Source organism: Carcharodon carcharias, chromosome 4 (genome assembly GCF_017639515.1).
Source record: "Carcharodon carcharias isolate sCarCar2 chromosome 4, sCarCar2.pri, whole genome shotgun sequence".
In the NCBI taxonomy this organism is placed as follows: Eukaryota; Metazoa; Chordata; class Chondrichthyes; order Lamniformes; family Lamnidae; genus Carcharodon; species Carcharodon carcharias.
The window spans coordinates 36,009,861-36,034,993 of NC_054470.1; the positions used below are offsets into that span (position 1 = coordinate 36,009,861).

At 39.8% G+C, this 25,133-nt stretch overlaps 1 protein-coding gene across 7 annotated transcripts in view; it reads left to right on the plus strand.

The window, feature by feature from the left end:
• dapk1 (death-associated protein kinase 1) overlaps positions 1-25,133 on the plus strand; it is a 225,658-nt gene that overhangs the window by 107,277 nt on the left and 93,248 nt on the right. For 6 of the 7 annotated variants that reach the window (XM_041186193.1, XM_041186194.1, XM_041186192.1 and 3 more), the window contains 8 exons: positions 9,086-9,215; positions 12,385-12,433; positions 12,528-12,554; positions 16,367-16,519; positions 18,030-18,075; positions 19,021-19,110; positions 22,033-22,125; positions 23,057-23,176. In XM_041186193.1, coding sequence (XP_041042127.1) covers positions 9,086-9,215; positions 12,385-12,433; positions 12,528-12,554; positions 16,367-16,519; positions 18,030-18,075; positions 19,021-19,110; positions 22,033-22,125; positions 23,057-23,176 — 708 coding nt within the window. Of the gene's footprint in view, positions 1-9,085; positions 9,216-11,449; positions 11,467-12,384; positions 12,434-12,527; positions 12,555-16,366; positions 16,520-18,029; positions 18,076-19,020; positions 19,111-22,032; positions 22,126-23,056; positions 23,177-25,133 lie in introns of those variants that run through there. The other variant, XM_041186198.1, reaches the window with a different exon arrangement.

Below are 25,133 nucleotides of genomic sequence, written 5' to 3' on the forward strand. Positions count from 1 at the left end.
CTAAAGAAGGTGGATGATAATCAGTGGTATTTTTTCTAAAGATGATTTTCAGCCTTAAAAATCAGGAATGATTGAAATTTATCCTGACCTCTTACCCCATTCATCCCCTCCTCCAGGCTCTGCCTACTAATAGTTTCAATGGAAATGTAATTTAAAATGAAGGAACATAATGCCTGAAGGAATGCTTACACATTTCTGGTAAATGTGCTGTGCGTTCACCTCAGATCTGGGTTTAAATCCAACACAGACTAATGGGATGGAAGTCATTTCTCTTGCTATAAATCAAAGCAGAGTAAGTTTCTGTCAGTCTTAACATGGTTTTTATGGATTTAGGCTCACAGCACCAGTCTGCTCAAAATTTAGAATGACAAACTTGCTTATATGATGGAAGTGTCACCAGCATGAGAATGAGCATTAAAAAAAGTTCCACTGGTGTAGCAATGGATTTTTTTTCAATATGGGAGGTTGAAACACTATAGAACTAGTTTTAATCTGCGACTGCCAATGGCTTTAGGGGTGTGGGTTTAATAGTTTAATGTCAAAAGTAGGTAGGAAAAGCAGAATCAGAATTTGTTTACCAACAAGTGAAGGTAGCTGGTCATTATGTTCACCCTGACAGTCCATATCGAGTTTATGTCCCTTGTAAGCAAATAGTATTAAACACTTTTTATATTTCTTTACCTGCATCCACCTCTCCAGTCTAACTTTAAATATTGACATTGGGCAGAATTTTCCATGCCCATTGGCAGCAGGTGTGTTGAGTGGCATGAGCAGACAATATGGCGTGAAGGCCAAAAATCGGTTTCACAACGTCGTGAAACCAGTTTGTAATTGTCCTGTCAATGGCGGGCCACATTTTTCTCCGTCAGACATCAGGAACCTCATTGTAATACATCTGCAGATCATTATAAGCCCAGCTTGCCGGAATCATCCCCCATGTTGAATCATCCAAGCACGTCAGTATGTTTTTTTCACAACTGAAACATGCACCTGGTGAGCTGCACTTCGTTTGGGATTTCGAGGTTTGTTTGCCTACCTTGCTTCGGGCAGCACTCATACGTACATACGAAGGTATGAATCAAGAGCTGGAGTAGGTCACTCGGCCCGTCAAGCCTGCTCCACCATTCAGTAAGATTATGGCTGATCTGATTGTAACCTGAATCCCACATCTCTGCATACCTGCGATATACTTTCACCCCCTTGTAGGATCTATCTGGCTCTGCCTTAAAAATATTCAAAGACTCTCTTCCTCAAAAGGCAATGGAAGCAGAGTTTCTAAGACTCATTACCCTCTGAGAGAAAAAAATGCTCCTTATCTCTGTCGTAAACAAGCGACCCCTTATTTGTAGACAGTGACCACTAGTTTTAAATTCTCGCACAAGAGGAAATATCCTCTCCACATCCACCCTGTCAAAACCCCTGAGAGTCTAATAGATTTCTATCAAGTCACCTCTTACTGTTCTAAATTCCAGCCTAACCTGTCCAACTTTTCTTCATAAGACAACCTGTCCAATTCTGGTATTAGTCTAGTAAACCTTCTCTGAACTGCTTCCAATGCATTTACATCCTTCCTTAAAAAGGGAGACCAATACTGTACATAGTACCCCAGATGTGGTCTCACCAGTGCCCTGTCTAATTGAAGCATAACCTCCCTACTTTTGTAATCAATTCCCCTCACAATAAATGATAACATTCTATTAGTTTTCCTAATTATTTGCTGTACCTGCATACTAGCCATTTGTGATTCATGCACTTGGACACCCAGATCCCTCTGAATCTCAGAGCTCTGTAATCTGTCACCATTTAGATAATCTTTTTTATTCTTCCTGCCAAAATGAACAATTTCATATTTGCCCACATTTTGCCAGATCTTTGCCCACTCACTATCTGTGACCCTTTGTAGCCTTATCTGCTGATTTACTCTTAAATTTGTACCCTTTGTCCCTTCCTGTCACAGTCTGTTTATCATTTCCCATATTAATACCTTCCTCTCTTGCCTTGTCTCTACTCTTTGGTTTACCACATCTTCCCAAATTTGATCCCTTGCCTCCTTTATTCAGTTTAAACCCTTCTCTACTTCCCTAGTTAGCGGCTTGCGAGGACACCAGCCCAAGCATGGTTCAGGTGTAGACCGTCCCAACGGTACAGATCCCATTTTCCCCAATACTGGTGCCAGTGCCCCACAAACCAGAAGCCACTTCTCCCACACCAGTCTTTGAGCCACGCATTCATTTCTCTCATCTTAATTGTCCTATGCTAATTTGCACATGGCTCAGGTAATAACTCAAATATTATTTCCTTTGAGGTCCTGCTTAATTTGGTGCCTAGCTTCTCATACTGACTGTGCACAGCCTCCTTCCTCATCCTGCCTGTGTCATTGGTACCTACATGGACCATGACCACTGTCTCCTCCCCCTCCCACTGCAAGTCCCTCTCCAGGTCAAGCAGATGTTCCAAACCCTAGCATCGGGCAAGAAACACAGCTGTCTGGACTCTTGCTTTTTGCTACAGAGAATGGTGTCAATCCCCCTCACTATACTGTCCTCTAATACCACTATGTTCCAGTTTGCTCATCCACCCTGCAGCCCCCACTCTCATCCGAACAAACTGAGAGAACCCCAAACCTATTGGACAATTGCAGAGGCTCACACTCCTGCACTCTGGGTCCCCTTACCTGCCTCACTCGCAGTCGCATCCTCCTGTCCCTGACCACTGACCAAATCAGAAGACCCTGTCCTAAGTGGCGTGACTGCCTCCTGATACAAAGCATCCAGATAACTTCCCCCTTCCGGATGTGTCGCAGAGTCTGCAGCTCAGCCTCCAGCTCAATGACTCTGAGCCGAAATTCCTCAAGCCGCAAACACTCCGGCCATGTTTGCCCTGGATCAGACTGTTATCCAGGAGCTCCCACATGCTACAGCCTTGACTCATCACCTGTCCTATCATCGTTAATGTGTTTTAAATAATTATTTAATTATATTAATCACTTATTTATGTTGCTTTTTTATATATTTTATTAACTTTACTACCAATTTGTGTGCTATTTTAAACCTTAGGGATAGAATAGAACTTGCCCACTTACCAGACACTCACCAAATAACTAGCCCCTTTCCCTGTAGTAAAGCAAGAACTTTAAATCTGGTGCCCGGTGTGAGGAAGCGGCAAGGTGGGCAAATCGGAGGCCGCCCGTCATCGAAGTGCCATGTTTCTCGAGAATGCATGGTTAATGAGGCAGGTTTGGGACAATATGGCGTGAAAAGCCCCCATTGCGGCCAGCGGGTAAAACATTCCTTTTCCAGTCTGCTACCTCACTTAGTGCAAATCTGGGACAATTTCGCTCATTGTTTCTGCCTCTGACACAAACTCTGAAAGTGAATTGTACAGTCAGGCAATTTTCTTTGTATAGAAGATTCTCTTGCTCTGTTTTAAATCATTGGCACTTAATCTTGTATCTGTAGCCCTTTGCTCTTGATTGCAGGATACAAGGTTAAATAATTACATTTTGTACCTGTCTGCTGTACATGGAAAAATCATTTCCTCTGAGCTATAGCAAAAAATCTTATACCTCAACTTGGCTTCTATCTACCCTGCCCAATTTTTTGCCACATGTTCTGCACCTTTTAATATGATAAGCTCCATTTTTTAATGTCATTCTTCATATTTGTATTTTCTCATACCAGGCAGCACTTCAGTAAATCTGTGTTTTACCTTCTCTAAAGACTCAGTATCCTTCCTATAGCATGAACCCATTACTGCATGCAATACCCTAAATGAGGCCTTGAAGGTTTTATATAGATTCGTCATTACCTCATGGTTTTAAATTATATATTTCATAATAAAACCTAGAATTCCAATAGTGCCAGCAGGAGTGCATGAGTCACATTGGAAGCATTTCAAAATATAAGAATGTATATAATTTTGCACTTCATGAGTGGTTAGTAACTTTTTAATTAGTCAGTATGAAATTGGATTAGACCATTTCTTATAAAAGTTTGCAACAAACACGTTAGCAAATTTATTTGACCCTTGCATGGCTGATTCAATGTTATATCAGTGGCAATACTATTGGCAAAACCTGAAATATGTTTACCTGTGTAATATCTTTATGATCAAATGTGCTTAAAGCCAATAGATCACTGCTGCCAGCAACTCAGGAGAAACGTGGAGCTTAGCACCTGTGGCTTGCACCTATGCAATATCCTTGCCTTCCAGTTTTCAAATGCCTGCTACAAATTACTAAAAGTTAATGCAATGCTACAGAATCTAATTATCTAAAGGATATTTGGAATGCAAAATGCAGGAATTATGCTTCAATTGCACAGTCTTGGTCAGACCCTCTCTGGAATACGGCATTCAGATTTGGACATTGAAGCTGTAGGATATATTGACCTTGGAAGGAGTGCTACACAGGCTCACCAGGATAACATGAGGGCTTACAAAGCTAAATTTTGGGGACAGGTTGCATAAACTTGGCTTATATTCCCTTCAATTCAGATAGGTGAGGGGTGATCTAAATGAGATATTTAAAATGATTTGAGATTCAAATAAGGTGGATACAGAGAAACTACTTATTTTGGTGGGGGAATCCAGAACAAGGGACTAAATCAGGAAGCACTCCTTCCACAGAGTAGTGTAAATCTGGAACTCACTTTCCCAAAAGGATGTGGCTGATAAGTCAATTAAGATTTTCAAGATTGCAATTGATAGCTTTTTTTGGTAATGAAGGATATCAAGAAATATGGAGCAAAGACAGATAAATGTAATTGTGATGCCAAGCAGCCACGATCTAACTGAATGACAAAACAAACCGACTTGATGGGCAGAATGGCCTACTCCTGTTCCTAAGTACCTATAACTACTGGCACAACACCATAAGCAAAGATACTGAATTACAGGAGCCTCAACCTTTAATATTTGCAAAATGGGCAAGAGACATGTGATCACATGTTTCATAATCAGACATCCAGGAATTCTCCCAATAAGCATTGGCATCCCAGTATTGCATGTTAAGGATATTTCTGTTTAAAAATTATTCCATTTTACATCTATAGACTCCCTATTGTAAAAGGTGATGGTAACGTGCAAGGTTTGTAACTGATAATACAGTTTTATCCCCACATGGATGATTTTTGGGGAAGAGGGAGGAGACAGGGCTTTATTTAGGTTTTAATCGGATCTTTGTAGCAATATTCCATTAGAAGTAGTTTAGTTTTAAATTTAACTCTTTATACATTTATACATCTTGGGTAAGCAAATTATTAACTTAATAATTGCATCCTCCTGTTTCACAGTAATAGAATTAAATTGACTGGTTCCATGTCTTTAGCTTTGTCTTGGGCCATCAATGTTGTGAGCAGCTAATCGCCTTTCCTTTTCATTGGTTAAGTGTTTAAGCCTTTTGTCGTTTTTTGTTGCTGACTATTTTGGTTTCCTATTTTCCTTATTCAGCAATTAAACAGCATAAAACCTTCCTCCCTGACTTCAGTTTTGTTCCCAATCACGCTACCAAAAAAGAATCTGACTTAATCATGCTGTAGCAAAAATAGAATTCTGCTGCCATGACTCTTTCCGCCCAACCTTCAAAGTGTGCAAATTTGTGTTGGTTTGAATGGTGGAAATTATTGGGTTGAGTGGATTATCACATTCTCTATGGAATAAAATGGAATAAAACCTGCAACACATAGTGATTTAGAGATGGCCTGGCCTTCATAACCCTAGGTGCTTCCGCCTGCTTTCTGTGCGTAGGCTAAAAGTTTTATTCATCTTGTAAATTAATCCCTGTCCCAGTACCCCTACGCCCCAGCACCCATCTTCAGCTGAACACTTGGCTGAGCTTCCACCTGAACCTGCCACCCTGAACCTGCCTCTAACGAACATATAGCCCAATATGCCTCACAGCACAAGTGCAATAACATGATGGATCCTGTTGTTTGTTTTAATTTTTTACATTTTTAAAAAGTAATCTATGTATGAACAAATCAGAATTCAGTTGAGGTTCAGACAATCTTGTAAAGCATGCTAAACCCCTCTTGTCCCATTTTCTTTTGAAAGGTGTATTTTGTAAGTTGTTCAGTTTGTCAGAATATTTTTATTTCGGGTACCAATCAATTTGTGGGTAATTTTGCCAGTGACATTAGAAAACTCATGTAGAAATAGCACAGGTGCAGGAATATAATGGCAGATGATTGAGCAGTGGGCACTATTGTGTGTGTTTTCAGTCAGATTACTGGAGAATAGAGCACGTGTGTTATAAGACTAATGTGTGTGTAAAAGGAAATTGTGCAGATTTGTTTGTGTGTGTTCTGAACTGCAGCCAAATCAACTAAAGCAATGGGGAACTGTAGCTCTGGAAATGTTTGTTTTTCCACTAGTCACATGATACATCCTATCATCAAATATCTAGGAAGTGCAAGTGAGAATGTTTTACCACTTCTGCTTTGCACTGTGCAAATTGCTGAGGAAGGAAATAAAGAAATGGTCGGTTTAACCATCCGAGAACCTCATTTATTTGGTAATCATTCTGTACCAGCTGTACTGTTCTAGAGTTTGATGTTATCATTGCTGAATAATAAGTTATTAAAAGCAAAATAATTAACTTCAAATCATGGTTGTGTAAAAAAAAAATCAGTAACCTGATACTTTTGAATAATAAAAATACCAGCTTGTACTCTGGGAGAAAATAAATCTTCATTTCAGCCAGTTGTGAATTTGAAACATCCAGGAAACTATATACCTGTATGCAGTAACAATCTAAAAGATTGAAATGAGCAATTCTGCTGCAGCTACCAAATCTTCTCTATCAAAGGTCACTTGCATTTATTCTTGGCAAAAATACATTATATTCTGTGGAAAACACCAAAGTCAAGCTCCATCAAAGCAAATTTAATGAAAAAAGATATGCACGATGCTGAAGAGCTAAAAGAAATTGCACAATAAGGGAAATGGTACACAACACATGGTACAGATCAGCCATAATTACTTGAATGGTAGAACAGGTTTGAGGGGCTGAATGGGCACCAACTTAAGTTCCTGTTTTTTTAACTCATTCATGGGATGTGAGCTTTGCTGCATGGGCCAGCATTTATTGCCCATACTTAGTTGCCTTTGAGAAGGTGGTGGTGAACTGCCTTCTTGAACCACTGCAGTCCATTTGGTGTGGGTACACCCACAGTGCAGTTAGGAAGGGAGTTCCAGGATTTTGACTCAGAGACAGTGAAGGAACGACAATATATTTCTGAGTCACGATGGTGAGTGGCTTGGAGGGGAACTTCCAGATGGCGGTGTTCCCATTTATTTACTGTCCTTGTCCTTCTAGATGGTAGTGGTCATGGGTTTGGAAGGGTGTCGAAGGGTCCTTGTTGAGTTTCTGCAGTGCATCTTGTAGATGGTGCACACTGCTGCTACTATGCATTGGTGGTGGAGGAAGTGAATGTTTGTGGATGTGGTGCCAATCAAGCAGGCTGCTTTGCCATAGATGAGGTCAAGCTTCTTGAGTGTTGTGGGAGCTGCAATCATCCAGGCAAGTGGGAGTATTTCATCACTTCTGACTTGTGCTTGTAGATAGTGGACAGGCTTTGGGGAGTCAAGAGGTGAGTTACTGGTCGAACTATTCCTAGCCTCTGACCTGCTCTTGTATCCACAGTATTTATATGGCTAGTACAATTCAGTTTCTGGTCAATGGTAACCCCCAGGATGCTGATAGTGGGGGATTCAGTGATGGTAATGCCATTGAACATCAAGGGGCACTGGTTGGATTCTCTCTTGTTGGAGATGGTCATTACCTGACATTTGTGTGGCGCAAATGTTACTTGCCACTTGTCAGCCCAAACCTGGATATTGTCCAGGTCTTGCTGCATTTGGACATGAACTGCTTCAATATCTGAGGAGTCGTGAATGGTGCTGAACATTACGCAATCAATGAACATTCCCATTTCTGACCTCATGATGGAGGGAAGGTCATTGATGAAGCAGCTGAAGATGGTTTGGCCTAGGACACTGCCCTGAGGAACTCTTGCAGTGATATCCTGGTGCTGAGATGACTGACCTTCAACAAGCACAACTATGTCACTTTGTGCTAGATATGACTCCAACCAGCAGAGGGTTTTCTCCCTGATTCCCATTGACTCAGTTTTGCTGGGGCTCCTTGATGCCACATTCTGTCAAATGCTGCCTTGATGTCAAGGGCAGGCATTCTCACCTAACCTCACCTTGGGAATTTAGCTCTTTTGTCCATGCTTGAACCAAGGCTGTAATTTGGTTAGCAAAGATCTGAAAGAGAAGAATGTGTTTGTCAGCTTGTAACTTTTCATCAAGTAATGTGATCCTGTACTATATTTTACTAAAAGATGTATTGTCGAGTATGGCACTAAGCTTTGCTATACTTTCGAGGCTCAAGTTTAACCTGTGTCAAGTGAGTGTTTCAGTCAGAGCAGTGGTAGCACTGGCTTGGCAGTTCTGACTTATGGAGGGATGACTCTTTTTATTGGCCAAAGACCCATGCTAAAGTGCATTATGTGGATGCAAGATGAGGATTGAATTGGGCAGCACTCTGATACCACCATCCCCACATAGCCTAATATTGTGGTGATACTTAAATTACTTGATTTTTATGTATAAGGGCAGTGGATTGAGTGACGTAATGGAGAGCTACTACTACCATTGCTAGAACCATACCCAACAGCAGTTAGTGTTTCATGCAGGAAAAATGAGTGGAAAAATCTGTAAGAAAAAATTCAGTGTATCCTTTGCATGTGTCGATCAACCAGATCGATTTTATAACTGAATAAATATAGCAACTGCAAACTTTTTTATGAGTTGTAAAAAAATAAAATTGTAACTTGTAGCAAAGCAGACATTTTTTTTAGAAATAGCGTTAGTCGGTTAAGAATGCTAATAAACAATTTATTTAACCCTTCTGTTCACACTTGAATAAACTGTTAATGTTGAAATAAGTTAGTTTTATGTAGAATACCTAGCTTTCATGATGCATTTAAAAAATTGTTCTTTTGTGCTTCTTGTGTTTTGTTTCATCAATGAAAGCAAGTTGATGTTCGAATTCCTTCCACAACCTTTTTCTTCTCTGCAGCCTGAAAACATTATGTTGCTAGATAAAAAGTCACCCAAACCTCGGATTAAGCTCATTGACTTTGGTTTGGCTCATGAAATAGATTTTGGGAATGAATTTAAAAACATCTTTGGAACTCCAGAGTTTGTAGGTAGGTATCTTTCAAGACTTATTTGTAGTTTTGAATGCTGACTTTTTACTGGTTTTGGAGTGATACTTTTAACTTTCTTGGTACAGGTACATGTATTTTGTGAAACTACTGTATAGTTTTACCATAGTGTTTACAGGAAGACTACATGCCTTAGTGGGGTTGATGGCATAGTTATGCATGTGCTGAGAACAACCTGATTGGGGATCAGAATAATTTAGGCAACGATTAAAACCTTAGGTTGAACTGGGTGAGGATGATAATAGTTCTTAGTGAAGGCTGCACTGGGTTGGTGTGGATAGAAGTGGGCTCTGTCCTCCCAGATTGCAGGGATATGACCAAAGCCCTACCAACATTAATCATTTCAGATATGGGTGGAAGTTGTTAACCATCTGTGGGATAAAGTATGCTCAATTTATTATGGTGAGTATACTCTTTTGCATTCTGCTGTAGAGCATAGTTGTCAGGCTGTACATGCATGCTTCTCTCCATTCTGCCTGTTATATGGTGACTCCTTCATGCTTGTTGTATTGTACTTGATTTGGACGCAATAATGAGCATAAGAACTTCCTATTTAGAATTTGTCTCCCATAGCTTGTTAAAACCCCAATATGAAATGGTAGAGATAAGAGTTGTTGACCTCCATACCGTTGTTTAAAGCTGTTCTTTTGCATAGGGTTGGGAGGAGAAGAAAGATTGAAAACAACAGTTGTGGAGGCCTAGGAATTGTTGCAATCGTGCTTTCAAGATCCTAGGAAGATGATTTGGGCCAAGGATAGAGGAGGAACACAATATGCTTACAGTCTGCTTTAAATTACTTATAGTGACATAGGGGATTTGAATACAGGGATAAAGATGTCTTGCTGCAATTGCAAAGAGCCTTGGTGAGACTACACCTGGAGTATTGTGTACAGTCTTGATCTTCTTATCTAAGCAAGGATATACGCGCCTTAGAGGGTGTGCGATGGGGTTTACCAGACTAATCCCTGGGATGGCAGGATTGTCTTATCAGATTGAAGAATGAGAGGTAATCTCATTGAAACTTAGAAACTTTGTACAGGTGTGACAGGGTTGATTGTAGGTAGGATGTTTCCCTAGCTGGTGAGTCCAGAACCAGAGGACACAGTCTCAGAATAAGGGGCTGGCCATTTAAGACTGAGATGAGGAATTTCTTGACTCGGAGGTTGGTGAATCCTTGGAATTCACTATCCCAGAGGGCTGTGGAAGCTTAATCATTGAGCATTTCAAGACAGAAATTGATAATGACATCAAAGGGTATGGGGATAGTGTGGGAGAGTGGAGTTGAGGTAGGTGATTAGCCATAATCAAATTGAATGGCTGAGCAGGCTTGACGGGCTGAATAGCCTACCCCTGTTCCTGTGCTCCTATTCTAGTACTTCTGTAGCTGCAGCCAATCTATTGAACGTATGGAACAGAAAGAGGGAAAAAATGGAAGGAAACAATAACTTCTTAAAGTCTTTTTTTTAATTCTCTGGTTCCAAGCAGTAGTTAGGTTTCGGATCCAATTTCATTTCTATTAAAGATGGTGAGAGTCGTGGAGTATCACATGCACAATTTAAAAAGCGACAATGTATGAGCATGAATTCTTTGAAAACCTTTACCCTTTAAGGGTTCAATATCCTTTATAATAGAGAGCATTCATTGTATATTATTTGTGTTTAGTGGTATGCAGGTGGTAAACATTAACTGGTGGCTCACTTGAATGCTAGTGAATAGGCACACTGAAACTGATGATTGGGGTAGGGAGTGTATGCTTGTAATGTGTAACTCTAAATAAATATGAAAGTGTGTAAAGATTGGCTTCAGATGTATCCTTCACCAACAGGCTTTCTGAGGTTTAGTAGGAAGTTGGTGTGAATTTTATATGCTTTTGTTGCATTTCTGTTTCTAATGTGGAATATTGCAGCTCAAGTAAATTATTTAAAGAGCTTCCCTAATAGCTTAGTTGGTAGATGTGCCAGCCAGTGTAAAGGTGATCCAGGGAAGTCCCAGGTTTGATCCTTATTCTATATCATGTTAGCTGTTCTCTGCTACAATGGGGAAGGTGCATTATCCTTGACCTTCATGCTCCTAAGCTAGGAGGAGAAAAACAGTGAATGCGAGCAGCAAGTTTCCATGGATGACTGGCCTACTGTAATTCACTGCCTAGACTCACCCATGGATGACAACCAATGATCGAGATACTGTTGTTTGGCAGCAGTTCTCCAAAGCAAGTGAGAGACAGTACATTTTGGTAAGAAGAATAAGGAGGCTTTATGAAGCTGTGTCATTTATTTTGGTGGTGTGTATCTGTACCTGAGATTCCTCTGCTCTCCTAGTTTATTGAGAAATTATTTTCTGTTGAGTATGTGGCCTCCTTATTCTTGCATGATCAGCTGGTAAGGATTGTGAGTAGCTGAGCTGTACAGATTAAGGAGGTCCCAGACAAAAAAAAATGCTGGAAAAACTCAGCAGGTCTGACAGCATCTGTGGAGAGGAAGACAGGGTTAACATTTTGAGTCCAGATGACTCTTCTTCAGAATTAAAGAGAAGTAGAAATGTGGTGTCACCCCTTTTGTTCTAAAGAAGAGTCATACGGACTCGAAGCGTTAACTCTGTACTTCTCTTCACAGATGCTGTCAGACCTGCTGGGCTTTTCCAGCACTTTTTGTTTTTGTTTCAGATTTCTAGCATCTGCAATATTTTGCTTTTATATTAAGGAGGTCGCTGGTTTTGTTAATCTTGGCCAAGGTGAACCCTTTGAAATATTTTTATTGTGAGGCTGCTGTGGTTGTTACCATCATTATTTCTGAGTTTATACATTTCCTTTGTTACTATTTTTTTTAGATCAACATCTTTGAGTTTGGTTTTGGTACTTAGGAAACAATGTTTGCTAATACACATTGAAATAATCGTGAGGACAGCTCTATCAAAGGGAAAATTTCATGTACTCTAGAGGTAGGCTGGGAGGGGAGAGAGAGAAAGAGATGAAGAACACAGATGCATCTTGTCAACTGATAAGAATGCTGTGGAATAGTCCCACCCTGCCAGTCAAAAGAGAAAATGGGAAATGGCAGCAGTGAGAAACTATATAAAATTAAAATGGAGAAGAAAATCCATTAACCATAACATGCAATATTTTAGATCTTGTGAATTTTCTTTTATTTTGAAGCTCCAGAAATCGTAAACTATGAACCCCTTGGTCTAGAAGCTGATATGTGGTGAGTGAAGACAAAATATGTAAGCAGAACTTTTGGACATGGTTTTTAAACTTTTTGCAGAAACATATAAGCACTGTTCTTTCATGTGTTTCAGGAGTATTGGTGTCATAACCTACATTCTGTAAGTATTACGTTTTTAAACAAATGTTCCTTTTCTCACAGTTTAAGTGCACTGTTATGAAAGTATCTGGCAAGAAATATTGCTGCTTTCAAACACCGGCACAGTAACATAATTGATGATTCCATAATATCAGCACCTTGGAGCACCTGAAATTATCCTAACATTACTTTCTGAAGGAATTATTTTCAAGAATGTATATATAATTCATTGAAATTCTCAAAAGAGACACTCAAATTTGTGATTGGGTTATGGGTTTTTTTTGTCTTCTATGTAATTGGTTAAAGAGCTAAATCAACAGAAATGCCCAGTATAATTAAACCTCGTGGTTATTGTAATTCCTTTAAAACTGTGATATGCACTGGAGATCTGCAGTAGCGTAGCACGGTTCATGGTCTAGCATTATTTCCAATTAAGTTATAGGCTGAGTTCCCACTATTGGTTGATACTTTTTCATGAGCTACATTTTTTTACTGTGTGATTTGAGGGAGGGAAGTTTGAAGAGAAGAAAGAACATAATGGAGAGACTGAAAGAAAAACAAAAATTGCTGGAAAAACTCAGGTTTGACAGCATCTGTGGAGAGAAAGACAGAGTTAACATTTCAAGTCCGTATGACTCTTCAGATCTAAAGAGAAGTAGAAATACGGTTGAAATATATACTGTTTAATGGGGGTGGGACAGGTGAAGCTGGATAGAAGGCCAGTGATAGGTGGAGGCAAAGGAGAGATTGCAAAAGATGTCAAACAAAAGATCGAAGGGGTGTTGATGGTGGTGATACTGGCTAAAGAAGGTGCTAATGGTGACATTAAGAGTCGAAAGTAGGATGAGCAAGTGGCAGATGGCCCTAGTGGGGGTGGAGTGGAGGGAGGGAGCGGTGTGGGTAAAAAAGATCGAAATAGGCTAATAGGTGGGGATGAAACAATGAATGGAAATAATTTTTTAAAGTTAAAACCAGAAATAGGTGGGAAAAAATATATATAATAAAAAATATATATATAAAAATTAAAAAATAAATACTGAAAAAAGGGGTGAGGATTGAGGAAAGAGTTCATGACCTGAAGTTGTTGAACTCAATGTTAAGTCCAGAAGGCGGTAAAGTGCCTAATCAGAAGATGCGGTGCTGTTCCTTCAGTTTGCGTTGAGCTTCACTGGAACATTGCAGCAGGCCAAGGACGGACATGTGGGCATGAGAGAATGGCAAGCAACAGGAAGGTCTGTGTCATGCTTGTGGACAGACTGAAGGTGTTCCGCAAAGCGGTCACCAAACCTGGGAGGTTGTCAGCTGAGACAGAAGATTGATAGAGCAGGAACGTGGCTGAAATTAGAGATAGGCACAAGGATTTTGAAGCCCTTGCATTGAAGGCTGTTAAGTAATGAAAGTAAGTAATGAAAGTTTTCACAGTTCAACAACAATAATTCTATGGTGCATTTACTAAAAGAACTAACAAAATAGACATTTCATGTGAAAACAGTATCACAGTATCTTTGCAGTGCAGAAGGAGCCATTCGGCCCATCGAGTCTACACTGGCTCTCTGAAAGAGCATTTCATCTAGTCCCACTCCCCTGCCTTATCCCCATAACCTTGCACATCCTGTTTTTTTCAGGTAGCAACCCAATTCCCTTTTGAATACCTTGATTGAACCTGCTTCCACCACCCTTTTGTTCCAGTCTCCAATCACCCTCTGGGTAAAAAAAATTTTCCTCACTTCGCATTTACTCCTTTTGTCAACTATTTTGCATCTGTGCCCTCTAGTTCTTGATGTTCTCCTGAGTGGGAACAGTTTCTCACTATCTACCCTGTCCATACCCCTCGGGATCTTGAATACCTCTATCAAGTCTCCTCCCGAGCCTACTTTTCTCCAAGGAAACAGTCTGAACTTCTCCAATCTATCCTCATAGCTGCAGTTCTTCATCCCGGGAATCATTTTTGTGAATCTTCTCTGTACTCTCTCCAATGCCTTCAAGTATGGCGCCCAGAACTGGACGCAGTACTCCAGATGAGGCCTAACTAGTGTCTTCTACAAGTTCAACATGACCTCCTTACTCTTGTACTCAATGCCCCTATTAATAAACCCTAAAAAACTATATGTTTTATTAACTGCGCTCTCAACATGCCCTGCCACCTTCAATGACCTATGTACGTATACACCGAGGTCCCTCTGTTCCTGCAGCTCCTTTAGAGGCTCTCTTTTTTTTTTCATACTCTCGATATTTTTCCTGCCAAAACAAATCACCTCACACTTCTCTGCAGTGAACTTCATCTGCCAGTTGTCTGTTCAATCCACCAGCATGTCTATGTCCTTTTGAAGTTCAAGACTATCCCCATCACAGTTGACAACATTTCCAATCTTCGTATCATCTGCAAATTTTGTAATCATGCCTTGCACACCACAGTCTAGGTCATTAAAATATATCAAGAGCAAGGGTTCCAGCACTGACCCCTAAGGAACTCCACGACAAACCTTCTTCCAATCTGAAAAACAACCATTTATCACTACGCTGTTTCCTGTCACTCAGCCCAATTTCTTATCCAAGCGCCTACTTTCCCTTTTATTCCGTGACCTGGAAGTTTGTACTGTATCAGATGCCTTTTGAAAATCCATGTACACCACAGTGTTTCCCTTATCAACCTTCTCTGTTACTGCCTCAAAAAATTCCAGTTAGTTTTATGCAGAAAGTTTAAAATTGCTTTCTCAAGGAGCCTAAAAAAAGAAACGAAGTTTAAAATATATTATGCTATACATTTTCCCTTGCATGATCAGCTTGTTAAGGCTGAGTAGCTGAGCTGTACAGATTAAGGAAGTCCCAGGTTCAGTTCCTTGGTTTTGTTAATCTTGGCCAAGGTGATCCCAGGAATGTTGCTGTTGGCTTCAATGCCCTGAATTAGTGATGGAAACATGTCCCTGGTTCTGGCTGCTGATTATTTATTCAGTGATTCTTGCTGAAGGTTGCCCAACAGTGACCATCTGGTCAGCTGTGGTGTTTCCCACGTTTAGGCAGTCAGCCAGTACTTGCTGTCTAGACTCACACATGAAGAATTGCAACTTGGGCAAGATACCAGAAGTCCCAGTCCTAGTGTTGTCAACTGTACTCCATCAAGGAATGAGAAATCAGTGTCTTCAGAAAGGCGGACACCAGTAGGAAAAATGGACACATGTTCTTGCGTTATCAATGCTTCGAGAAGTTTTTTTCTGCATTGTTAGTGTTCCTACAATGTAAAAGAAATGACCAACAACTGCATGTTTAGCTGGAAGTGTTGCCATTTCTATTTCTAATTTTGGCTAATTCAAATGAACTTAAAAATCTGGCATTCTGATTTGAAGTGAATGGTGCATTGGGAGCAGTATAAATGTGGAGCAAAATATAAAACACTGTTGCAATATAGATTATGCCATGTTTTTGAATGACTAAGCAAGATGTGAGCGTGCAAGAACCAGACCAGATGGAATTGGTCTTACGAAGAGCCTTTTTTAGGAAATGCCAACAATTGGTTTCATAATAACTTAAGAGAAGCAACATTAATTTCATTAGATAGAGTTAAATATTGGCCATAGTATTTCTTGTGCTAAAAATGTAGGATTTCTGTTTGGGATACAGTTCAAATTGTTTCACTCAGAACTGGAGCCTCTACACAAATAGCAAAGTGATGTAGCATGATTTCCTGTCTTTCGTAGTTGGGCTCAAACCTTAACTGTGGTAGTTATAAGAAAAGAAAGCCACCCATATAGTTTATTTTTAGACCTGTGTTTTATGTACAGCAGTTATCACACATATAACAATGTTCCGAAATTTTCATCATTTTCTTTTAATTAGCTTGAGTGGTGCATCGCCTTTTTTGGGTGACTCTAAACAAGAAACATTGGCCAATGTTTCAGCTGTAAATTATGAATTTGAAGAGGAGTTTTTCAAGAATACCAGTGGCTTGGCAAAAGACTTTATCCGGAAACTCCTTGTGAAAGATCCCAAGTATGTCTTCAATACACTTTTTAAACTGTTACTTTTTTGTACTTCAATTGCAGATGCATTCTAAATTAAAAATATATGAGCATTGAAAGTGCTAATTGCTTAGTTGCGTGATGGTTCTGTGGGTAAAGGCGTTAACCAATGTATGATAATGTGCCATATCAACCAGGTAGAACCCTAATAGCTGATGTCAGCTGAGCAATGGTGGGTGCTGCATTTGGCATCAGTGACCCTGGGCTTTGACATTAGTCAAGGTTTCTGCTCCTGATTGCAGTTCCGAAATGTATGTGTAGGTTCCAGTTTTAAATAAATCAATTGTGATGTTACTGTGATCCAAGATTGCTAGCACTAATTGTCTAATCTAGCATGTGGAGAACAATTTTATCACATATGATCTGTCCAAAACCATGAATACTTGCCACCTTCAAAAGAAGAGGAGAGATAATTTAGTGTTGGTGAACTAGTATAGTTTTAAAAATCTAGTTGTAATAATCTCACTTGTACCACATACAGTGATTGTAGTTATGTTTTTTAATTGGGAACAAAACTGGTAAAATTTCCTATCAATTTTTATTTTTTCCCCCAAACTTAATGTAATAAATGGGTAATATTGATTTGATTAACCGTTTTTTTTGGGAGCCTGACAGTGGATCAGTGAGAAAATGCACTTGGACATCAAGGGATAAAATCCTTGGCAGTTTCAACAAAATAAAGTCATATTGATCACTTTGTGCTCAATACTGGCTTTCTTGCTGGCATTGTTGAATAAAGGACTTTTCTTCCCCCATGAATAAATTGTACTATATTTTAGAGCCACACTTTGATGAAAACCCTGTAATTCATTTCACTAACTTTAAGTTCAAGTATCAAAAGCACAGTAAGTCCATTCAGACTTTTAGTATTTAGAATAAGTGTGATGTACTATGATTTTATAATACAACACTTCACGTATCTTTCATGTATAAGTTTATTTTGCTAAACTGAAAGCTTTGTTGTAGTTCTTGAAGCCACTGAGCTTCAGCCTGAGAAACTCCAGCTGCACTGATTCGCTTATTTGCACTCACAAGGTGGTATAACCAGGAAATCTGGAGATTCCACAGCCAGATTACACAATGTGAACGTAGAAGTGAACTGTCAAATTCAGGCCAATTCTCTACCAAGTTGTAGATTTGCAATAATGGCAATTCATGTTTTCAACCTCTCCACCCTCATGAAGAAAGAAAGAGAAACTAAAGATGGATGAAGGGAAGAAAGCACAAGTTGCTATACTTAACCATCATTCTGTGAACAATAATTATATCCTGTTTACTTATGTCATATTTTCAGACCATTTTATGCACCATAAAATGCTTAATGCTGCATTTGAAATGATGTATGTAAACTAAAGGACCCACTTGACAGCCTGGAAAGCAGTATATTGAGATGCTCATGTAGGTCATAGGGTTTTGTTTTACATTTGATTGCTGCAGTGTTTTTATTCGTATATTTTACTTCTGTAATGTGTCTTTAATAGGAAAAGAATGACTATTCAAGATAGTTTACAGCATCCATGGATCAAGGTATGCTTATCTACATTCATTCAAGACTTCAGTATAAAAATATAAATGGGGAAACGTGCATACTCCTCAAGTCACTTTTCTTGAATCAATTGTAGCACCTAAGTTTAAAGAAATCTCTAATCTTATTTATTTGTTTGTTTTTCTCCATCGCATTATTGGCTATTTTAAACTGAAATTATTTTTCTCATGGATTTCCCATGTTTATCCATCCACAATATTGCATTCAGACTCACTCAAGTGAGAAAACTGGAAAGCTAATTAACCAAATGCACTGATACATTTCTAATCGAGGACTTTTCAACATTTTACTCTCTTTAAGAAGTTATTTTTGCAACATTGTAATGTGATGCATCTAAATGTCAGCCAGTTTTTATTGCATTAAAAACAATGCCCTTCTCAAATATTAATGGCATCTGTTTCATGTCTCATTTAGAAAATGGCCCAAAGCCAAATCACAATATCAACATATACTTAAAATTTAAGTGCATGTGCAGATAATTTGTAAAGAGATGGTACAATTAGGCCAGATTCTGGGGAAAAACAATCAAATTGTGTTTTGGTATTGTCCTACTTGGAAAAGTCCTCTTTTATCAAGAAAATGTGACAGTCAGTTGCTGGAACAGTAAGCTCCTGAGCTAAATACGTCGACTGCATCTGGAACTCCAGCTCTCATCAGAGGGTGGGTTTTCCCAGCCCAAGCTTGATGAGCTACAGGAAGGAGGGAAGGAAAACTTGCGTGGATCATGCTGAGTCAGCAGAGGAATGGTATCAGTGATTGTACTGCTGTCCATCATGCCCACAGCTTTGCTGTTCTAACTTGCAAAAGGTGGTTTCAGTGTCTACCCAGGTGTATGTCAGTGCTGTGCAAAAATTATATTGCTTGTTTGTGTACTAACTCATAAAAGCTAGGGTGTCTTTAGTAACTTAATTTTTGTGACATTTCAGCCGAAGGACAGTCAGCAGGCTCTCAGCAGAAAAGCGTCTGCTGTAAATATGGAAAAGTTCAAAAAATTTGCAGCCCGCAGGAAATGGAAGGTATGTGGATTTGTAACTGACATTCAGTATTTACTTGCTTAACCTACATTGGATCATTTCTGTAATCAGTTAATGGTTTATGGGCTTCAGAATTCAAATTTAATTGACAAAAGAACCTGAGTGTGTCCCTTATTTTAGGGTCAGAAAGGGAGAAGAGTTTGAATGAAGGAAAGTATTTAAAATGCGTCCACCTTGATGGGGCGTGAGGAGAAGTTGTTTCAAAGGCTGATACTTATACAATAAAGGACCAGACAATACTGAACACTTTTTTTGTGTAAGAGAAACTTAAGAACTTGCACTTAACTAGTCCCTTTCAAATCCTTAGAATATCCCTACGTGCTTCATTGACAGTGAAGTTATTTTAAAGTGCAGTCACTGTAATGTTTTCTCTTAGAGGACTGTGCGGTGGTCACTCCTACCGATACTGTCATGGACAGGTTAGTGAGGATGAGGTCAAGTATGTTTTTCCCTCTTGTTGGTTCTCTCACCACCTGCTGCAGACACAGGACTTGACCTGCTCGGCCTGTAATAGTGTTACCAAGCCACTCTTAGTGATGGATGTTGAAGCCCCCCCCACCCAGAGTACATTCTGCCCCCTAACCACCTTCAGTGCTTCCTCCAAGTGATGCTCAACATGGAGGAGCACTGACTCATCAGCGGAGGGAGGGTGATATGTCATAATCAGCAGGAGGTTTCCTTGCCCATGTTTGATGTAATGCCATGAAATTTTTTGGGGTCCGGAGTCGATGTTGAGGACTCCCAGGGTAACTCCCTCCTGACTGTATAACACTGTTCCACCAGCTCTGCTAGGCCTGTCCTGCCAGTAGAACTGGGCATACCCAGGGATGGTGGTGATGGTGCATGGGACATTATCAGTAAGCTTTGGTTCTGTGTGTGTGACTATGTCAGGCTGTTGCTTGACTAGTCTGAGAGATGGGCCTCCTAGTTTTGGCACTAGCAGGATCGACAGGGCTGAGTTTGCCATTGTTGTTTCCTAGGTTGATGCCGGATGGACTGTCCGGTTACATTCTGAATCACAGAATTGTTACGATGCAAAAGGAGGTCATTCTACCCATTGTGTTTGCATGACTTTTTAACGGTTGATACAACTCAGTGGCTAGGTCATTTCAGAGGGCATTTAAGATTCAACCACATGTAGAACAGACCAGGTAAGGATGGCAGATAAAGGGCATTACATCATTGTCAGATTTTTATTGAATTCAAATTCCACCATCTGCTGTGGTGGGATTTGAACCCAGCATTACCCTGGGTCTCTGGATTACTAGTCCAGTGACAATACCACTATGCCACCACCTCCTTTCCAAATAAGCTTAGCAAAATAAAATGAGATATTCAAACAAAATCACTTCAGCTAGAGGTTAGTAAACGAATGGAGTGACTGCCGGTAATGTAGTAAGACCAGAAACTATGATGGAGTTTAACTGGAGAGTAGACAAGTCCTGGTCAACAAATAAGATTCCATTTTAAAGTGTAGAAATGCATCAAAGTATACTTGTGTGAAGCTTGGTCCATCTAGTCTACCCATGAACTTCTGCCTGAACATTGTTATCTTATTACTTTCATCAAGAGGAACAATTTTATTTGCTGGAGAATGGATACCTTTTATCAGTTGAGAATTCTGATCAACATGGTTCAAGTATTAGTCAAGCTTCCTTAACTCTCCCCTAACAATCTACCTTCGAGTCCAACCTCAGACAGCTCTACTGCATCCAGCCAAGCAACCATTGAATATCTGCCAAAAACAAAAATACCTGGAAAAACTCAGCAGGTCTAACGGCATCTCCAGATGGGGATACTGTTGACGTTTTGAGTCCATATGACCCTTCATCAGAACTAAGAAGTATAGAAATATATATATTTTCTATATTTCTTTGTTCTGATGAAGAGTCATACAGACTCAAAACGTCAACTATATCCCTCTCCGCAGATGCAGTCAGACCTGCTGAGATTTTTTCAGGTATTTTTGTTTTTGTTCTAGATTTCCAGCATCTGCAGTATTTTGTTTTTATATTATTGAATATCTGACTCTGGTTACCAATTCAGTCCTTACACTTGCTGAATAATAAGCACTCTTCAACTGGTGGCTGTACTCACTTAGGTATTGGTACGTGCTGTGGTTGACATAAAACCCACAATTGTGTAGAGAAGTATTTTTGTCATCCAGTCAATCGGAGTGAATGAAAAACTAACATCTCAAAGGTAGAAAGACACTATTAATCAGCCACATCACCTTTATAGTTTTGATGCTCTTAACAGGTTATTTGGGCTTTGTTTTTATTTTGCTATATCTCCAATTTCCTTGACCCTTTTTAAGCATATTTTATGTTACTGAGGATTGTCATCAATTCTACAACTGAAAATCAAATTTGTATGTTTTTTCCAGTCTTTTTTAAAGAGGATCTTTGTTTAAACTGGCAGTGTTGAAAACGTAATTGAAAGTACGGTTTAAGGGATCATTGATCTATCATTCTGAGTTAACATACAGGTCAAATAATGAAATTGCTGAAGTACCTTAGTTTAATGACCAGTTTCTTCTCTGCACAAAATTTAGTTGCCTTGCTCAGACAATTCCTGGCAAGATGTCAGCAAAAATGTTTTCATATACAGACATATTAGCATTTATACATATAAAAAAATGTTCCTCCTTTTTAAAGGATACTAGTGGTCAGATCCTTAAATAATTAAATCGTATAGCTTCTAAATTCATCCAAATAGGAAAGAGAGTTTTTAAATCCTTATGAGCAAGGTTAGGCAAGTAAACATAAAACTGCCTGAAGCATTCCATCCATTTAGAATTTGTTCTATGTCTCATTGCTAGGTAATTACAAACTATTAAATGTTTTGTGTGCTGGAAATTTACACTTAAATGCAAGTTATTTTGTTAAAATATATTTTCTTTAGCAATCAGTACGGTTAATATCGTTGTGTCAACGGCTATCAAGATCATTCCTTTCTCGAAGCAACATGAGTGTTGCTAGGAGTGAGGACACTTTGGTAAGTACCTGAACAAAATCCATTCAACAGCCAAAGACAGTTTCCTTTCTTGATGGTGAGAAATTGGACGAGTTGTGTGTTTGTTTGTTTAAAAACAAGCTTGGCCATTATAACTCCTTCCCCCTTGATAAAGTAGCTTGCTGTTACACTCTGGCTCACTCATGGTTCATTTGATAGGGTTCAATCCAAGTCCAAACCTTGGGGTGGAAAAACTTTTTTTTTTAAAGAAAATCACTTTTTTTTTGTACTCATTTTCTCCTCCTTCAGGGAGGATTCATGCTGTTGTATTGACTGCATGGGTGCTGCTCATCTTCAATCATTCAGCAGCCTGCTTCCACTGGTATTATTGCAGCCTGTCCCATGCACAGTCAGGAAAGGAAAAGGAGCCCATCTGCTATTTCACTTCTTAAAACCCTTTCTTTGATCAAACTCTTCAACTGAGTGTTGATTATTTTATCTAATTATACTTCCATGAAGCACCTTGAGACTTCACGTTAAATACAAGCTGTTATTGTTAGGCTAATTGTTGTGGCCTAACTGCTGCCCTGGCTTATATCAGTTAGTTCACTCCCAGAGCAGGATTAAATCTGGTACCTTGCTTGTCTGTATGGTTTAACTGTCCATTGAATTATCTTGCTAATCAATCTGTGGAGCTCTTGAATTTTGATTTTAATTTAGATCCCAAGTGCTAAATCTGGACACAGTTCTGTCATCATTGCTTAAAGTGCACTCTTTTTAAAATTAAATTAAAAGCTGGATTTCCAGAGGATTCAGAATAATTTTCAGCTTATTTTATCTATGTATAAATTGCTATTTTTGAAAATAACATAAATAGTCTTTCCTCCTATCCACATGTTCAGTAGTCTTTGACCAGCTATTTGTTGGTTGGCTTCCAAAAGTGATTGGTTTTTTTTGTTGTCTTGTTAAAAAGGATGAAGAGGATTCTTTTGTAATGAAAGCAATTATCCATGCCATCAATGATGACAATGTTCCCGGTCTACAGCACCTTCTTGGATCCCTTGCCAATTATGACATAAACCAGGCTAACAAGGTAATTTCCTTTTCATCCTTTGGTAAGTTTTGTTAATGACTGGAGAATTATTTCCTGCCCAGATTTCAAAATAACAGGTGCCTATTATGTTCATCCTCTCACAATCCAATGATTTAATAATAGAGTATGTAAAATGATTAAAAAGTTAAATTCACCTTATTATAGTATATGTTACATGAAATTACATCACCTTGTACACTTGCATAACCAACATATTTCTGGCTCCTGTAGCTTAATTATGGTAATTGTAGGTAATTTCATGTTATTAAGGTACTCAAAATTGTGTAAAATGCTATAGGCTGTCTGATATATTAACATAAAGCACAGGGGAAAATTCATATTAATGACAGAGGAAACCCTGATTGCTGTGGATGTCTAGTTTTTACTGAAGAGTTACTGTTAGGCAATTGAACAGACTGTTTTCCATTGAATTCAATTTTCCGGCTGTGTGGAAAATTGCCCAGGTATGTCCTGTACACAAAAAACAGGACAAATCCAACCTGGCCATATACCACCCTATCAGTCCACTCTCGATCATCAGGAAAGTAATGGAAGGGGTCATCAACAGTGCTATCAAGCGGCACTTGGTTAGCAATAATCTGCTCACTGACGCCCAGCTTAGATTCTTCCAGGACAACTCAGCTCCTGACTTCATTAAAGCCTTGGTTCAAACATGGACAAAAGAGCTGAACTCTTGAGGTGAGCGTGACTGCCCTTGACATCAAAGCCGCATTTGACCAAGAGTGGCATCAAGCAGCCCTAGCAAAACTGGAGTCAATGGGAATCGGGGAAAACTCTCCGCTGGTTGGAGTCAGACCTAGCACAAAGGAAGATAGTTGTTGGAGGTCAGTCATTTCAGCTCGTGGACATCACTGCAGGAGTTCCTCAGAGTAGTGCCCTCAGCCCAACCATCTTCAGCTGCCCCATCAATGACCCTCCTTCCATCATAAGGTCAGAAGTGGGGATGTTCGCTCATGAATGTGCAATGTTCAGCACCATTAGTAACTCCGCAGATACTGAAGTAGTCCATGTCCAAATGCAGCAAGAACTGGACAATATTCAGGCTTGGGCTGACAAGTGGCAAGTAACATTTGTGCTAGGCAATGACCATCTCCAACAAGAGCGAATCTAACCATTGCCCCTTGACATTCAATGGCATTGCCATCACTGAATCTCCCACTATCAACATCCTGGAGGTTACCATTGACCAGAAACTGAACTGGACTAGTCATGTAAATACTGTGATTACAAGAGCAGGTCAGAGGCTAGGAATCGTGTGATGAGTAACTCACCATCTGACTCCCCAAAGCCTGTCCACCATCCACAAGGCACAAGTCAGGAGTGTGATCCACTTGCCTGGATGACTGACCTCTGACATCTTCCTTTGTGCTAGGTATGATTCCAACCAGCAGAGAGTTTTCCCCCTGATTCTTATTGACTCCAGTTTTGCTAGGGCTGCTAAATGCTACACTCGTCAAATGCGGCTTTGATGTCAAGGGCAGTCACACTCACCTCACCACAGGTGTTCAGCTCTTTTGTCCACTCAAAGACTGACACCATCCAGGACAAAGCAGCCTGCTTGATTGGCACCATATCCACAAACATTCACTCCCTCCACCACCAACGAACAGTGGCAGCAGTGTGTACCATCTACAAGGTGCACTTCGGGAATTCAGCAAGGCTCCTTAGACAGCACCTTCCAAACCCACGACTGCTACCATCTAGAAGGATAAAGGCAGCAGATGGATGGGAACACCACCACCTGGAGGTTCCCCTCCAAGTCAGTCACCATCCTGACCTGGAAATATATCACCGTTCCTTCACTGTCGCTGAGTCAAAATCCTGGAACTGCCCCCCTAGCAGCACTGTGGGTGTACCCACACCACATGGACTGCAGCGGTTCAAGAAGGCAGCTCACCACCACCTTCTCAAGGGCAACTAGCGATGGGCAATAAAT